This window comes from Carcharodon carcharias, chromosome 3, assembly GCF_017639515.1.
Source record: "Carcharodon carcharias isolate sCarCar2 chromosome 3, sCarCar2.pri, whole genome shotgun sequence".
Lineage (NCBI taxonomy): Eukaryota > Metazoa > Chordata > Chondrichthyes > Lamniformes > Lamnidae > Carcharodon > Carcharodon carcharias.
This window is the reverse complement of record NC_054469.1, coordinates 205,390,290-205,408,734: the sequence shown is the minus strand read 5'-3', so window position 1 is coordinate 205,408,734 and position 18,445 is coordinate 205,390,290. Positions and strand designations below refer to the sequence as shown.

Here is an 18,445-nt window from a genome sequence, read left to right as displayed (position 1 = left end):
AAACCAAGATGGGCAGATGACGTTAAGATACAGATAAGTCAGGATCTAATCAAATGGCATAACAGACACAGGGCGGATGCAAAATGGCTTAGTCTTGTCCATGGAGTCAATGGATGTGAAAATTGGGAAAGATGTTGAATGGGAGCTGATCCAATATCACCTGTTTTGTATCTCCACCTAGAGTAAAATGAATCCTTTTAAATTTTGCCATAGTTGATTCCCTTTTCAGTTGCTCTTTTGCTGAACGTGGCTCAAGTCAACAACTTGCTTTTCTCATGCTGCCCTGTGCGGATCATGACCAACAATTTGAGTGGGCAGACAATGAAGTTGCAATCAAAGTTATATCAAAGAGCTGCAACTTTGAGCATTTCTGTCTAATAAATACTGCAGATGCTGGAATTCTGAGATAGAAACAGGAATTGCCGGAAATGCTTAGCACATCAGGCCACATCTGAGGAGAAGGAAACATCAGGCCGATGACCTTCTGTCAGAACTGCAAGAAGTTAGAGATTTAACAGCTTATAAGCAAGTAAAGCATTCATCCGAAGCACATTGGGATGTTTGACTATGTTAAAGGCAAGTGTTAAATGCAAGTTGCTGTTGTTGAATAAATTGTTTCTATCGTTAACAGAGACAGCCAAATGGGATCTCGCGAAGAGCATCTGCAGTCAAAGAAGGCTAAACAGTTAGAGGAGCTGCAGAAGGCACTTAAAAGCCTAAGCATAGCTGGTGAGTTGTTCTGTGAGTTTATTCATGTTAAATTGAGACTATGTTAGAGTGTGTTATATATTGGTACTGTAGCATGAATTAACATCAAAACATTTTAAGGAAAGTCTAAAATGCATCATTTGAAGTGCATTCTAACATTCATCTTTAAACTAAATTGACAAACCTCTCGTGGCAGTGCTTTTTGGAACTCACTGTTACAAGGAAGCCATGCACAAGGCTGCTGAAGGTAATTAGTGCACTCAGAGACCGTGAAGAAATTCTTTTGATTTCATCAAAAGTTTGTATATATTATGGGTCGCTCTCCTGTGGCCATTAGCTAAAGGGTGTGTTGAACTCTGGTCTATGTTATGGCAGGACAATTATATTATGCTTAATATAACATTCTGCTGCAATGGTGAGGTTGTATTCTTTCTAAGGGTGCAAAGTCTAATTGTAGTTGAGTTAATACTGGATGAGTCAGAGTTCAGTTGCTTTTCGGACAACAGATAAGAACTGCTGCCTTTCTTTTATCGGTGTGACAAAAGACTGTTTTTGTGTAGTCAACAAACAACATGACTTTGAATTGTTAACCAATTTGAGTTTACTTATGTTCAGCTCCAGACTTTATTTTGCTTACTGAATTGGATAACATATTCCCTTCACTCGTCTAAATTGACTCCTGGTCAGTCTGTTGAGTGCAGCTTAGAGAATAATATTCTTTATTATTAACTATCTACTTGCCAATCCAAATCATGTGTTGCAACTATGTGCAGATTTTATGGTCACCTGCGACAGCATAGTGGTATTTTCGCTAGTAATCCAGAGACCCAGGGTAATGCTCTGCGGACCTGGGTTGAATTTGAATTCAATAAAAATCTGGAATTAATAAAAAGTGGAATCATCATCGATTGTTGTAAAAACCCATCTGGTTCACTAATGCTCTTTAGGGAAGGAAATCTGTCATCCTCACCTGGTCTGGCCTAAATGTGACACCAGACCCACATCAACGTGGTTGACTCCTAGCAAGCCACTCAGTTGTAACAAACTGCCACAAAAGGAATGAACCCAGACGGACACCTGGCATTGACCTAGGTACCAGAAATGGCAATGGCAATCTCAGCCCTGTCGACCCTGCAAAGTCCTCCATGTTAACATCTGGGGACTAGTGCCAAAATTGGGAGAACCGTCTCACAGACTAGTCAAGCACCAGTGTGTACCATCTACAAGATGCATTGCAGGAACTCACCAAGGCTCCTTCAACGGCACCTTCCAAACCCATGACCACTATCATCTAGAAGGACAAGGGCAGCAGATTGATGGGAACACTATCACCTGGAAGTTCTCCAAGTCACTCACCATACTGCTGTTCCTTCACTGTTGCTGGGTCAAAATCCTGGAACTCCCTTCCTAACAGCATTGTGGGTGTACCTACACCACATGGACTGCAGCAGTTCAAAAGGCATCTCCCCACCACCTTCTCAATGGCAACTAAGGATGGGCTATAAAAGCTGGCCCAGCTGGCAGGGCCCACATCCTGTGAATCAATAATAATAAAAAAACTCATCTTTTGTTTACTTCAATTGATCAAAAACAATAAAGCATTGAAAAGGGAAGCTTTGTTCCTCTAATTTTAGAGTTTGGTCAGGTGTTACTACTGGCATTTAGAATACAACAGCTGAAAATTTTGCACTCTAGTGCCTTTCCTCTCACAGTCTTATTGCCACGCTTTCAACTCTTTGGGTTTCGTGCATGAAAAGATTTAATTTCAAGTTTGATCTATTTATGTTTTGTTCTCAAAAATGTAATGTTATAAAACTTTTGAGCTTTGGTCATAGGTAGTCCAAGAGTTCTGTGCTCTCATACTGGGTTTCAGGTCCAAACTGCCAGCTCTCATGTAAACATAGAAAATGTAACTAAAATAATTAAAAGTATTATAGTTGCTTGGGAAGCAAAATATAGATCAGCTAATATAAAATGGAAATTGTTACTTAGTGCTAAGTATCAATTGTAGTAAATGTGTAAAAGTTAATTTCAAGAGCATACCTAATTTACAGATGAAATAATGAATTTTTTTATGTAGAGAAAGCTCATGTTGGCAGCACACAAGCACCTGACACACTAAACATTTGTTTATATAATATCCAATCAGTGAAAGGTATGAAGAACAATAGCAAAATATTGCAGATTCTGAAACTCTGAAATGAAAACAGAGATCTGATGTAAAAACAGTAAGTGCTGGAAATACTGAGCAGGTTTGGCAGCACCTGTGGAGAGAGACATAGAATTAGTGTTTCGAGTCAAATATGACTCTTAGCAAAATATTGCAGATTCTGAAACTCTGAAATGAAAACAGAGATCTGATGTAAAAACAGTAAGTGCTGGAAATACTGAGCAGGTTTGGCAGCAGCTGTGGAGAGAGACATAGAATTAGTGTTTCGAGTCAAATATGACTCTTCTTCAAAACTGAGGGAAGGGAAATGTAATGGGTATTATGCCATTGAAAGCAGGGCGGGGGAGGAAGAACAAAAGGGAAGGTCTGGGATAGCGTAGAGAGATTAAATGACAAAGATGTCATGGAATTAAAGGCAAAGGGAGTGTTCTGTCCTCGGCCTGCTGAAATGTTCCAGTGAAGCTCAATGCAAGTTTGAGGAACAGCACTTCATCTTCCGATTAGGCACTTTACAGCCTTTTGGTCTCAACATTGAGTTCAACAAGTTCAGACCATGAACTGCGTCGCCCATTTTGATTCTGTATCTGTGCCATGTGCTGGTCTGAATCTTGTTTTTCATGTTTTTGCTTTCAGACAGAGCTGTTCATTATTCTTCCATTCACACTCTATGGACTAATGCTTTGAGGTGAGGGTGGTGGTCAGCAGCCCTCTTTATATCTCTCCTGATTTTTATTTTCATTGACTTCAATCTGGATAAGTGTAAAATGAGCTATGGACTTTGCTATCATCTTATTGTCCAAAAGTCAAGAATAACCCCAGGGTCCCAATCTTAGTCTGGGAAGGGGAATGGTCAACATTTATAAATGCGACTGTTAAAAGTAATCCATTAAAACCCCTGTTGTACTATGTCCCAAAGTCAAAGCAAACCAGCAACAGATCAGCCAACCAGGAAAACCTAATACTTCGAGTAGCAGGCAACGAAACCGGCAACATTCAAAAGAGCGAAGGCATGGGACTGACCAGAGTATTTCGGTGTTTAAACAAGCTGAAAGCCACTCCAGCTCCATACAAAAGTCTTCTGGACGCCCTGCAACCAGTGGTGGGAGTCAACCTGTTACAGGGCCCAGAAACTTTGGAAGTCGTTCTCATCCAGCAAGTAATGCTAAAGAAATATCTGAAGCAAGTGTTCAAGAAAAACCAAGAGGTGAGCGAGGAACAGACTTTTTATAAGGGGGAATTTTAAATTTATTTTTAAAGAATGGCTTTGGTCTCATTCACAAAATATTTGTCAAATATATTTATAAAATTGAAACTTGAGTAGTTAGCCTATTTCCAAAACCTAGAATGGAAAAATACTCCACTGTGGTTTAGAAGAGGTTTTCACTTTATCAGGTACTTTTGAAACATAGTCACTTTTGTAAAGTAGGGAAACCTTGCAGCCAATTTATTCACAATGAGTTCCTATAAATAACAATGGAATAGTAACCAGATAATCTGTCGGTGTTTCAGCAATGGTAGTCAAAGGCTCTATATTGGGATAATGCTACTCTTCTCTTTTCTGAACTTTTCAACCTGAGAGAGTAAACAGGCCTTAGTTTAACATCTCATCCGAAAGGCAGCAACATTTAGAGGGCAGCACTCCTTCAGTCCTGCACTAGAGTGCACTGGATATTTTGCTCCACTCTCTGGAGTGGGAGTTGAACCCACAGCCTTCTGACTCAGAGGTGAGTGGGCTACCACTGAGCTAAGGCTGAAGCTGAGACACTATTGTCTATAGTTCTGGCCACCCCATTATAGGAAGGATTTAGACTCGGCAACGTTGTTTGACCAGTATGTTACCAGGGACGTAGGTGCACAGTAATGAAGAAAGACTTGGAAGTTAGGGAGTAAAAGGTGACAATAGATGTCTTTTGAAGGGCCATCACCAAGCACCGAGCCATCATGAGGCCAAATTTAAAATAATCATAAAAAGAGATGTGGATGACATTAGACAAAAAAATTCTTTACATAGATGGTGTTAAAGTATATATTTACAATAAATTTACAACATTTTGGTAAAACAGAGACTCTAAATTTTCTGATGCTAATTTGATGGCTCATTTTCTTGTGTGAACCTAAACAATGAATATTAGGAAGAAAGGTCGGGGCAGAATTGTGGAGGGTTGTTGGGAACGTCATTCTGACCTCACCTGTTGCCCACATGCCTGTATTTGCAACAAGGATTGCTGATTAATGATTGGATGCAGCAACTCTGCCCAGTGTTCACCTCTTCAATCCAGAGACTCTGAGACCAATGGTATCAGCCCTACCTGGGTGCCAACTGAAATGAGTTAACTAATCACAGATTAAAAATTTAACCTCAGACTTTCTCAGTCACAATGGCTTAGCTACTCACACGATAAGCCCATTGGCCTACTTGAGTGTAGGGGAGGGGAGTAGGTTATATTATTGTGAAATTAGCATGATTTAGTTTCTGGTTGATTATGACGACTCTTGTCACCTGGAGGTTTCTGCTATTTGGTTTTATTTCTCATTTGATTGGCCAATAACTGAAATTAAGCCTGTGAAAGTATAGAAAGTGACAGGCAACCGAATCTTTAATTTATATAGTGATTTTCACATAATGGTGCTTCATAGGCAAAAGAACAGATGATAAAATTCTCCCTAGAACACTGGCTCAGAAGTTCAGCTGTAATCAGTGCAAAACTATCAGTGTTTACCATCATTAATCTTGCGAAATTGATGGAAATTCCTGCTGTCCACATTTATGCACTTAAATGCGAGAATCAGAAATTCTTGTCAGGGATTCCCATACCTCCATGGTTGAAGTCCTTGGAGATGGAGGAAATTGCTTAGAAATACAGAAGCAAAATACTGCGGATGCTGGAAATTTAAAATAAAAACAGAAAATGCTGGAAATATTCAGCCGGTCCAGCAGTATCTGGAGAGAAACATAGTTAACTTTCAGATTGTGATCATCCTTCATCTGAAATCACTGATTTGATGTGAACTTTCACTTTTTAAGCTATTACTCTCGCTGTAAAAACTCCTGAGAAAGTTACACCATATTGAAAGAGATGCAGCTGGGCTTCTAATAACATACTATCAAAATTGCTGCTGAACAACCTCACTGGCCCTGATAATTTTACACTTTATTGGTGCAATATCAAATTTCTCCATACCATGCTAAACTGCCATAGATTTAATTTTTCTGAAGGTTTTTTTTTGCTATTTCAGCTTCTATCTTAATGTCACGTACATGTCTCAATCTTTATTTTGTTTTCTGTCGAACTTATAAAAAGCGAATGATAAAACCTGCCTGCTGTTTCATGATTTGCTATCTGTGATAATTCTTCAATGTGATTGGTTGCTTAGTCTACTTGATGACATCACTGTTGCTGGATACAGAGTCCCCTGTAGTTAAATTAATGCTGGGAAGGGTGAAATCCGTGCCACAGAGATTGCTAAGCCATTGTGGACAACCTTTTTGAGATCAGGACGAGTGCTGTCACTCACTGCGAAATCTGGGCCAATATTTTCAATACGACTGGAGCCATGGATGACCTTCATGGGAATCTATGATCCTCTTGGATCTTGAGGAAAAAATATGTTTTGGAAGCTTTACTTTGCTTCCCTCGAGATTTACATGGATTGGGTAAAGGGTGAAGTAGGGTATGTTGCTTGCAGTTTATAGAGAGACTGCATTTGTTGTATCAAATGATGGTTCCTTGTCCCATGTCTTGTGTAACTCAGACAAAAAAACTGAGCATCTAACAAGTTAAATTTCTGATAGTATACAAACGGTATGATAGTAATTATAGTACATAAACAGCCATATAAATAGTGTGGTTACAAAAGCAGATCAGAGCTGGATATTCTGAGCTGAGTAACTCACCTCTTGACTCCTTAAAGCCTGTCCACCATTTACAAAGCACAAGTCAGGAGTGTGATGGAATACTCTCCACTCTCCTGAATGACTGCAGCTCCAACAACACTCAGGAGGCTCAACACAATCCAAGACAAAGCAGCCCATTTGATTGGCACCACATCCACCACCTTCAACATTCACTCCCTCCACCACCGATGCACAGTGGCAGCAGTGTGTACCATCTACAAGGTGCACTGCAACAACTCACCAAGGCTCCTTTGATAGCATCTTCCAAATTTCTGACTTCTGCCACCAAGAAGGACAAGGGCAGCAGACGCATGGGAATACCACTGCCTGCAAGTTCCCCTCCAAGTCACACACCATCCTGACTTGGAAATATATTGCTGTACCTTCACTGTCACTGGGTCAACATCCTGGAACTCCCTTCCTAACAGCATTTTGGGTGTACCTACACCACATGGACTGCAACAGTTCAAGTAGATGGCTTACCACCACCTTCTCCAGGGCAATTAGGATGGGCAATAAATGCTGGCCTAGCCAGCAATGCCCACATCCCGTGAAAGAATTTTAAAAAAGCATTGTATGTTTTTATATATATATATATATATATAGACTCCTGGCCCAGTGACATTACTATTTTTATATTCAACTAATGCCAAATGCATGTTTTTCAGGCACCTACTTATTATTTTTGTTGCAGTATTCAGGCTTCCTTTTCAGCTGTTTTGTTTACAGACCAACATAGGAACACAGGATTAAGCCATTTAGCCCCTTGAGCTTGTTTACCATTCAGTCATATCATGACCATTTGCCTGCCTTCCCTCCATTGATGTCCTCACCCAATAAAAATATATCACTTGAAAATTTAAATTGACTCTGAGATCCAGATTTCCACTACCCTTTGACATCATTATGTCTTACTTTACTGGCTGTGTTTCTACATAGAGGTGGGCAGATGAATGAATCCCTCCTCCACCTCCTTCTAATCTGTCTCTCAACTAATTTGGCTGATCTGAATTTGTTGTTTCTTTTCCATCCTTTTGTCATACATGTATCCAATGAGCTAAGCTATCTTTTTATTTTTAAACACCAGGACAGAGAGATGGGCATCAAAGAAGGCACCCACAACAAGTGCAACATAGGTCGGAAAGTGTCTCTGTAAAGGATACATTTGAGCGCCGTGACCAATCTGAACATCATAGGAGCAAATCCAAGATCTATGGAAGTCAGCCTAACCTGCTCGATTGTTCCATAAGGGGTAATGTGGAAAATGAGATGCACAGACAACAACAAGGTCAGCAAGGGGTGGGCTATATAACTTGAAAGTTTGAAGGTGAGAAGGAATGGTATAGAATGTTAAAATGTTAATATTAAAGAGTTAAACATATTGATTTCTGTAATCCATAAAATTACTAAAAACTTAACGAAAAGAAAGAACTTGCATTTCTGTAATGCCTTTCATGAACCCAAGATACCACAAAGCACTTACCACCAATTAGTGTTTTTTAAAAGTGTAATCACTGTTGGCAAAATAGGAAACGTGGGAGTCAGTTTGCACACATCAATTAACAATGACCAGATTATCTGTTGGTATAGGATTAAATATCGGCCAGGATACCACGGAGAACGCCCCTGCTTCTCTTCCAGTAGTGTCATGAGATTTTTTTAATGTGCATTTAACAGGATCAGACAGAGCTTTTGTTCACTGTCTCTTCCTAAGGACTGTACCTCCAACAGTGCGCTGCATGGAAATGTCAACCTGGAACATGTGCTCAAGTATCCAGAATATGACTTGAACCTACAGCTTTCTGACTCAGAGTTACCACTGAGCCATGGCTAACACTTAGGGAAACCATTATCAAAGATGAGGGAAGGGTTGCTGATCAGCCAATAGGCTTTCAGTTGCCTGCTGTCAAAGAATGCGACAGAAGGACTGGACGAGAAGTCCATTCTTACGTCACTCAAATGATGCAGTGATTTCTTTTAGCACTTAATTTGCACTTTGCTATGTTACTTTATTCAATTTATAAGCATCCTTTTAAGTGTAGAATCATTTAATTATCAAGCATAGATTATGCTAGAACTTTGAGTTTATAAATCCCAACACCATAGGTTTTATGATCCACTCATACACTAATTTGAATGATCTCTTGCACCTAGTGTAACTGTTGCAGATGTAAACTATGCCCCATTCTTCATTTCTGGTGTTTCAGTGAAATATTCTGATATTTGGTAGTTGCGTTAATGGCACAGAAACTCATGCTAATGGTGGCTTTGCTTCAATAACGCCAAAGCTAAAATGGGAGATACTTATTCTGTTACTTTAAAAATGAAATCCTTGAGACAGGTGTTGAAGGCAAAAACCTAAGCTGTTTTTTTATTCCAGGAATGAGAGATAGGCACCAAGGGAGGCGCCCACAGAACTCACAACATGTGCAAAATAGGTCCAAGGACGTCTCAGAAAAGAACAGGTTTGAGGGACGTGATCAACCACAGCATCGTAGGAGAAATCCCAAGCTTTGTGGAAGTCAGCCTAACCTGCGGGATTGTGTGGAGATTGAGATTCAAAGAGAGCAGAAACCACGAGGTCAGCAAAGTGTGGGCTATAAACTTGAAATCTGAGGATGAGAAGGAACAGTATAGAATGTTAAAATATTGCTATTAAAGAGGTAAACACTTAGGTGGGGATTTTCCAGTCCCCGCTAGTGGCGGTCATCGTTGCGGGCGGGACAGGTAAATTTGGAGAGTGGCCAAAAGTCAGTTTGCGGGACTAGAAGATCCCACTTTTGTTTTTTCCTGCAATAAATTACAAAATAATTTAAACCTAGGCACAAAAACTCCTGCTGATGGTGGTTTTGCTTCAATAAGGCCAAAGCTAAAATGGAAGATACATATTCTGTTACTTTAAAAAAAGAAATTCTTGACATATGGACATCATTGGCAGGGCTGTCATATTTTTGCCCATCTAGATGCCGTGGAGGAGGTGGTGTTAGGCTCCCTTCTTGAATTGCTTGACTCTGTGTGCTGAAGGCATTTGGTGGGATAGATGTTTGATGCAGCAATGATGAGGGAATGGCGATTGAAGACCAAATTAGGATAGTGTATGACTTGGGAGTGATGGCGTTCCCCTGCACCTGCTGCTCTGTTCATCGAAGGCGATGGAGGTGTTGTGGGTTTGAGAGGTGCTGATGAAGCAGCCTTACTGAGTTGCTGCAGCCTGTAAAAAGTACACACTGCAGCCATGGTTCACTAATGGTATAGTGGAAGTAGATGTTTAAACTGGTGGATGGGTTACTGATCAAGCTGATTGTTTTGGTCCTGATGTGGTTGAGTATCATAACTTCATAATGACTACAAATATTGTAACATAAAATATTCTGTTTCTCTCCCAATTATAGGTAGACAGCATTTCTCTCGAGGAATGGGCAGAGAGAACCATCATGCTACCCGTGAAAGTCATTCACAGCAAAGTTCCAAACGACCTGGGAGTCAAACCTGTGATAACCAGAGACAATACAAATTCACAAACAATGTTAGAACCAACCCACAGACCCAAAATGCTAGACCTTTTGCAGCCACATCCAGTAAACCCGTTCAATACAAGCTGTGGAGGATAGACAGCCGAGAGCTCGAGCGGCTGACCGTGATGGAACCAGAAAACATTATAACGAGATTGATTTCTCCAAGAAGTGGGCTCAAAGAGTTCCTGAATCAGGTTAATCCTAGCAAAAACTTAATTGAGTCCTTTCTGAAAGTTCTTTGTTCAGCATTCAAATGCCAATCCAATCGACACAATTTAAATTATCTCCTAGAGATGATCAAGGACTCCATGTTTCTGAAGCGTATCCTTCCTGAATTTGTCGTAAGTGCCCAGACTGAAGTGTTGCCAGAGGCACATTTGGAAAACTCTGCTAACCTTGCGTCTACAGTGAAATTGCTCTGTGAGCTGATTACTGTTTACCCTGCGAGTGCTTTTCTGGAAGTGTTTCTTCTAGCTCCATTGGTGCAGTCAACTTCACAATACCTCCAGTCTATTGGCTTTCCTGCCTCGACAGAAACTGAGAAGAACTTGGAAAAACTGCAGCTGATGGTTAGAATTCTGCAGGACAAGAAGCGAGATGGAGGTTTGAAATCTGATACCTACACCTACTTCACAGGGCCTGAGGTGGAAGACTTTAGGCACATTTCAATATACCCAACCTATGACGACATTCATTTAATCAAAAAGCCTTATGTGAGACCCAATATCACCACTGGAAAATATCCAGACACTGCCACGTACCTTGACACACACTTTCGCCTACTCCGTGAAGACTTCATTCGTCCATTAAGGGATGGCATTTCCAAATTGTTGACTTGTGACCAGAGGGATCTGAAGAAGAACAAAATAAATGACATCAGAATTTATTTCGATGCACATATACTAGGCCCACTGTGCACACGTAGTGGTGTCTTCTTTCAGGTTCAATTTGATGCAAACTTGCTAAAGTTTGTTCGATGGGAGAGCTCCAAGCGACTGCTGTTTGGTTCTTTTCTTTGCCTATCCAAAGACAACTTTGAAACTATGCTGTTTGCGACAGTGGCAAACAGAAGCATTGAAGAACTGAGAAAAGGTATCACTACACTCAACTTCACAGAAGAAAGCCGACATCAGCTGATGGACATTAAGTCAACAGACTCTTTTCTAATGGTTGAAACGACTGCATACTTTGAAGCCTACCGCCATATTCTGGAAGGTCTTAAAGAGATTAAAGACAATGAATTACCCTTTCAGAAATATATTATCGAGTGCCAGCCCCATGTTGCAGGACCAAAATATCTAACACATGGTTATCAAAACTATACACTTGAGCCTTTGATGAAGGAACAAACTTTCAAAAGCCCAATGCAGTCCGTCATGGCTGTGCTCAGTACCAATCTGTTGAACGTTAACAGTGTGTGTGATTTTAGAAAGTGGCCTTCTAAAGAAAAATTAAACTTTGATGAATCCCAAATGCGAGCCTTACAAACAGCTATAACCAAAGAGCTTGCAATTATCCAGGGTCCGCCAGGAACAGGTAAAGTGGTTTTAAGCGCTTAATTTGGAATGAATTCTTACCATCATGTAAAGATGTCACATTTATATAGAACCTTTGACTTTCTCTGGAAGCTCCAAAGTGTTTCACTGAAATATGGTGCCAATTGCGTAGGCCAATGCAGCAGCTGATTAGCACGCAGCAAACTCCCACAAACAGCAGTGAAATAAATGGCCAGATAAACTCTTTCACAGAAGTTGGTTGAAAGATAAATGTTATCCAGGACATTGGGGAGAACTCCCCAGACTTACTGTTGGAGGACAACCTGTTCTAATTTTTCTGGTGGACCTTGGTTTCAGCGATCTGTCAGAAACAAGCTGAGGCCTAACTGAAATATTTAAATTGGGGTCAGCTGGCATTGTCAGGATGTTCAGTGCCATTTTTGTGCTGAGTAGCGCTATGATCACTACTTCCTTGGTGAGCAGCGCTATGATCACTACTTCCTTCGGGTGCCTACAGAAAAGGGACAATACAGGTCAGGAAGCAGCCATTTAAAGGAATTTTTAGTTGCAGCCAGAGAAAGCTGGAATTTGGCCTGGTGCTCATTTTTCTTCTGCCTGTTGAGCTTTAAGGCTTCAGTCAGTTCATCCTTCTCCCAGCTGTGCACCCTCATAATATTGCCCTGCTTCTGAAATCTGCTAGCTCTGTTGAACGCCCTACCATCTTAAGGTGAGCATCTGCCTATATGTGGCATCTTGACAATGTCTTATTTAATAACACACTTGTGAAGTACCACAGGAAGTTTTATTACATTAGTACTGCTACATAAATGCAAGTAGTTAATAAACAGCAGGATTAATGATTGCACACCTCCATCCAACCCTGCACCCCCTAGCTCCCTCCATTTAAATGAGACCCAATCATCCAAATCCAGTCTCCTGCTGACATCATTGGGCATAAGAGGTTGGAAAGCCAACATCAACCAGATTTGTATGTGTTCTAATCATTCATTTTAAAAAATGAACTTATATCCTTTATTAACAATTATATTTTATGGTTTGCAGGAAAGACCTATTTGGGACTGAAGGCTGTCCAGGTTCTTCTGGCTAACATGGATATTTGGCAATCTGCTGGTGCTTCTCCCATTTTGGTGGTCTGCTATACAAACCATGCATTGGATCAGTTTTTGGAAGGTCAGAGGCTCCAATATGCAGCAGATAATTAAGGCTGTTTTTTATCACCGTTTAATAATTTTGGAGTGATTCTATAATCAATTAGATGTGTGTCTGCTGTTTCAATTTCAGCCAGTGGCACAATCAGGCACAGATGCCAATTCCACATCATCAATTTGGCCTAGCGAAGGGAAACATCGACTGGGTTAATTTTAAGATTATGGCTCTTTACTTTCTGAACTCTCACAGCACAGGAAATAACATCTCTCCACCGTATCAACTCCTTTAAGCAGCTTAAAAATCTTGATTAGTTAGTACTTAATCTTCTATACTCAAGTTAATACAGGCTTGGGTTATGCAACCTGTTTTCCATATTTAACCCTTTTAGCCCTTGGTATCATTCTGGTGGATCTTTGATGCACCCCTTTCTAATACATTCTTCCTTGGGAGCGGTACCCAAAATTCAGTGCTGAATTCCAGATGCTGTCCAACCAGAAATCGATTCAGATTTTTGAAGAATCTGTTTTAAGTACCATAGAAAAGTTACTGAAACTGAATCAACACACAGTTAAATATGAAGGAGTTTTCTCAGTGAATCTGTCAGAAAGCGTTGTTCAGTTCTGCCATGGATCGGGAATCCACAAAGCTCCTCCAATTCACCGTTCCTGAAGATGATACACATGTTTAAAAATACCAGGAAAGAAAATGTTCGAGTTGATTCTACTTTTGTTGTAACCAGTTGATTTATTTTGGAACGTGAACATCATTGGCAAGACCGTGTAATGGGCAGGCTGCAGTGGGGATGTAGGGCCAGAAAATTTCAATCGCAAACTTAAGGAACTGGTCACACACATTGGCTGCTTGGGCATTTGCAGGGATGGGGGCCAGTTGGCTAGATTGCTGGTGTTTGGTACATAATAACACCAACAGCATTATTTTGATTTCCATTCTGGCTGAGGTAAACCTGGACGTCACCCTGCCCCTGGATTTCGACAGCAATGGCAAACCACCAGTGCCAGAAACGGCCAAGTGAACAGTTCAAGTTGAAGCATCAATAGACAATGAGCCAAGGATCGGCCTTCGGGCAGACCACAGAAGCATGAATGAGGTTGGAGGGGGAACCAGAGGTTAGGAAGGGATATAGGATCCTCTTTGCTCCATCTCCCGTTAGTCTTCACACTCAGGGATGGGGGAGGCACATTTATTGTCTATTCCTAGTTGCCCTCATAGATTGATGCAACTGAGTAACTTGTGAGGTTACTTCAGAGAGTAGCTAAGAGTTAATAGATCAGATCGGGTAAGGTTTCCTTTTAAGGAATTTTGATGATGAAGCTGCCTCTTTAGCTTTCTTCTAATTTTCAACTGTGCATCAAACAAAATTTGCAAGTGTCATTTGCAGTTGTCCTAGAAACTGCTCTATTAGCTTTTAAGTCTAAAAGAAACCATAAATGAAATGATTTCTGTTATTTTAGGGATCCATAAGTTTCTGGACACTGGGCTGGTCAGAGTTGGAGGAAGGAGCAGCAGTAAAATACTGTCCAAATTTTCTCTGAACACGCTAAGAAGGGAGGCAAACTTCAGGAAAACTCTGCCAGGGTATCTGAAGGGCGCACATACTGTGGTGAGTTTGACAAGTGAACGTTTACAGTTGAGGTGCACTCATTTTGCAACCATGGAGTCTATAAAATAATTAAAAATGTAGAAAACACAGCAGGTAACTTGTGCACATCAAGGTCCCTCAAACAGCAATGAGCTAAATTGCAAGTTAAGCTATTTTCATGATGTTCATTCAGGGATAAGTATTGGTTAGGACAGCGAGGAGTACTCGCCTGCTCTTTGAAATAGCTCCACAGAGACTTTTCTGTTAACCTGGCAGTGCATTGCAACGCTGCAATATGTAATGTAATAAAACTAAGTAATTCGCTTAGTTTTGAAAAGTATCTGCTCCATAACGAATGAAAGGAAAATTTTCTTCAAGTTCTGGCTGCCTCTCCCCTCCCCCCCTCCTCCTCCCCACCTTCTCCCCGCCTTCACCTCCCTCTCCCGCTTTGTCCTCCCTGTCTCTGTCACCGCCCCAACTGCTTTCTACCTGGCCTTCCCTCCCCACCCTGCTTTCCTGCAGTGAGGCAGCCCTTGTCCATATTTTATGGATGTGGTTATTTAAATACAAGGACTGGAGGACCTCTCGAACAGGCTGTGGGAACATTTTAAATTAGCACCATGTCACTTCCACTGAGGTACTGTGGCCCAGGAAAGGCCAAAGAGTTATGAAGGCAAATTTATAAGATGTTTCTGTATTAGTCAAGGGGGTCCATATTTATCTTTTCCTTTCTCTTGATACTCTGTTGTCTACAACTTTAACAAATGGGCAAATTAACAAATAAACAAATCAAATTAAAATGATAGTTCCATAAAGGGGCAGTCTGTTTATACTCTTGAGTGGAACAAATTGACAAATTAACTAATTAACCAACATAACAAAAAGCCACTTGAACAAATTCATTGCCCCAGGTGCATTTTTATCAAGGCAATTATTCCCCTCAGGGATTGATTAATTTTGTCAGTAGCATTTCGCAGGTTTTAGGATGGCGGCTTCAAGAGAACTTATGGTTAGTTCTTGGTCCATGTTAAAAAAAATTGGATTGAATTTTACCAGTCTTCTAGGGTTGGGCTAGGAGGTTGAAGGGCTCTTAAAATTGGCAAGGAGAAATGGGGGTGGTATGTCTGTCATCTTCCTGCCCCCATGCCATTGGCGGGGAAGGCGGCAGATGGCCCTCCCATTTGGAGGCAAATTAAGCCACTTAAGCAGCCAATTACGAGTCTTTTCCGCATCTGCCCACATTTAATCAGCAGAAGGTGGGCTCTCTCCTGTTGTGGTGGGTAGGCCATCCATTTTGAGTACACTTTGGCCCATGAAGGGGGGCTTCCCAGTGACAATGGCCTTCCCCTATGGCAATGGCACTGCCTGCCCTCACTAACTGTCATCAGTGCCTGGCTGACTGGATGCAGTGCTCGCAGATACTGAAAGAACACATCAATCGCTGTGCCATCACCAATCCCGGTGGCGCTCCTAAGGCTGGCGACTATTGGGGTTGGGTTGCAGTCCTTAAGAGGACAGCTGACCTGGCAGCAGCCAATTACAGCTGACCAAGTGTGATCTCGGACCCGGCTGACTGCTGAAGCAGTGTCACCTCCCTCTATTTTTGGGACTGATGGCAAGATCCCCACTGCCATAGCTAAACTCAGCCCATCGAGTCATTATGGCACAGAAAGAGGCCATTCAGCCCCTCAAGTCCATGCTGTTGGGTCTAATTGATAGTAATACCAAGATAGCACAGGAAAACCCCTCAAAAGCACACCTAAGGCGCTGGAGTGAGTGCAGGAGACTCAGTCACTCCCATTTTCTGGTCCTTGATCAGAATTTGGTCTTGAATTTGGTTCTGTCCTCTTCTGCATCTCCCCACCCCTACCTGTACACCCTTGCTCTTGGCTCCATTACTTTTACTGTACTGTAATACAGTGGTGTTCCAATGTGTTGTGTCATAGTATGGAATGGCACTGATTTATGAGTTGCCATGACATCAGGAGAAGATGCCAAACTAGAGACTGGGTGCTTCTCTAAAATGAAGAGAATACATTCTTGCACCCAATTGTACTTGTACATCTCTGGACAGTTGAATCAAAGACTGCATTCTGAGGCTTAGGACAAAGTTTCAGACTTGTTCATGGAACCATAAAAACTTACAACACAGTAGGTCACTCAGCCCATCGAGCTTGTACTGGCTCCTTAAAAGAGCCTTCTAATTAATCCTGCCCCTGACGTTTTCCTGTACTCTTGCATATTTTTTCTGTTTAGTATTTGTCCAATTCCCTCTTGAATGTTACAATTGAACCTGCTTCCAGCACTCTTTCAGGGGATGCAGTCTAGATGAAAACCACTTACTGAATTTTAAAAAATTATTCATTACTCCCTCTGATTCTTATGCCAATTGTCCTAAATTTCTGCTCTCTATGATCCTCCTTACTTCACGATATTTAATCTATAAAATGTCATCATAATTTTGAATACTTCTATTAAATCCCCCCATAACCTTCACAGCTGGGATAATCTTGGTTTGTGGAATAGTGGAAGTATTCAAGTCATGCAGGGAATGATGCAAGGGATGCAGCAAGTTTGCCTCACATTACCTTAGAGCTGTGTTGTCTTATTTTATTTCTGCAGCTGATCGAAGAAAGGGAAAAGATCCAGGGAATAATTGAAACGTTAGCCGCATCATTGGAAGCAAGCGAGAAGGGTGTACTTCAGATGTATACTTTATCTAAACACATTGCTTCGAAACACTTGGAGAGTCTCCAGGTGGGAATGTTAAACATCCAGACTTGCATATACCTGTACAAACAGGAAATTCATGTTAATTTTATCTTAGCTAATTATCACATAAAGAATATTACTGGTGCTGTTCCTAATTACTTTTCTTCTAAGCCTCCATGCTTCATCCCTCCTCACCAACCCATGCCAGATTCTCGCCTCTCTTTCTCCCAGCAACCCAGTCGAGTGGAGGAGGAGGTCTATAAGAGTACATCATAATGCAAATGAAAACTGATTCTCTTGCATTGTCCAATATTCATTGGCGAAGCTTTTGGATTCCTGTCAAGTCACAGGCTTTTGAAACTGGTGTTAATTTTTGTTTGCATCACAATTTTAAGAAAACCTTTTACATGAGAAATTTCCTTGGGTCCAGCATTCCTAGTCATTCTCAGGAGTGCAACTTATATCCTTTACAAAGCAGCCCAGTATCTGCCCAGTATCTTGGTGTGGTGAGGTCCAGGAGTTTAACATGGAACAGTGTACCTGTACTTGGCCTTACTAGAATATATCGCATGCTGCTGCATAATCAGTCTTCAGTAGATGGAAGAGCAAACTCTTATCAGACTGTAGTCCAGAGTATAAGCCAACAGTCAACTTTGTCCTAAACAGGTAAACAGTGACACCATTTATACATCTTAAATTTAACATTTAGCTTTAGTGTAGTAAAACATGGCTTCTTTACAGAAGCATAATCAGACTAAATTTGACATTGAGTCAATAAAAGGAGATATTAGGATTGGTGACCAAAGGCCTGGTTAAAGAGGTAGGCTTTAGGGAAAGTGTTAAAGCCAAGGAGAGAGAGATAGAGGTGGATAGGTTTAAGAATGGAATTCCAAAGCTTAGGACCTAGACAGCTCAAGGCACAGCCATGATTAATGGGGCAAAAGGAGTGGGTTGCATAAGAGACCAGAGTTGGCTTCAAGGATTGTAGGGTTTGAGGAGGTTACAGATAAAGGGACTGGTAATGCCATGTTAGAAGCTGATGTAGGTCAATGAGGACAGGGCTGATATGTTAAGACGACTTAGTGCAAGTTAGGATAATGTAGAAATAGTTAATTTTCATTATTAATGAACTTATCTAACCTTCTTAATGTTAGAAATAATGTACTGCGCTCCCTCTCA

General features: G+C 41.0%; 1 protein-coding gene across 2 annotated transcripts in view; it reads left to right on the top strand.

The window, feature by feature from the left end:
* Positions 1–18,445, top strand: part of LOC121276534 (NFX1-type zinc finger-containing protein 1-like) — a 65,511-nt gene that overhangs the window by 9,334 nt on the left and 37,732 nt on the right. Inside the window, exons 2-9 of one of the 2 annotated variants that reach the window (XM_041185068.1) lie at positions 632–729; positions 3,795–4,082; positions 7,861–8,061; positions 9,154–9,354; positions 10,166–11,824; positions 12,847–12,975; positions 14,427–14,575; positions 17,177–17,311. In XM_041185068.1, coding sequence (XP_041041002.1) covers positions 642–729; positions 3,795–4,082; positions 7,861–8,061; positions 9,154–9,354; positions 10,166–11,824; positions 12,847–12,975; positions 14,427–14,575; positions 17,177–17,311 — 2,850 coding nt within the window. In that variant the 5' untranslated portion in view covers positions 632–641. The remainder of the gene's footprint in view (positions 1–631; positions 730–3,794; positions 4,083–7,860; positions 8,062–9,153; positions 9,355–10,165; positions 11,825–12,846; positions 12,976–14,426; positions 14,576–17,176; positions 17,312–18,445) is intronic. The other variant, XM_041185069.1, reaches the window with a different exon arrangement.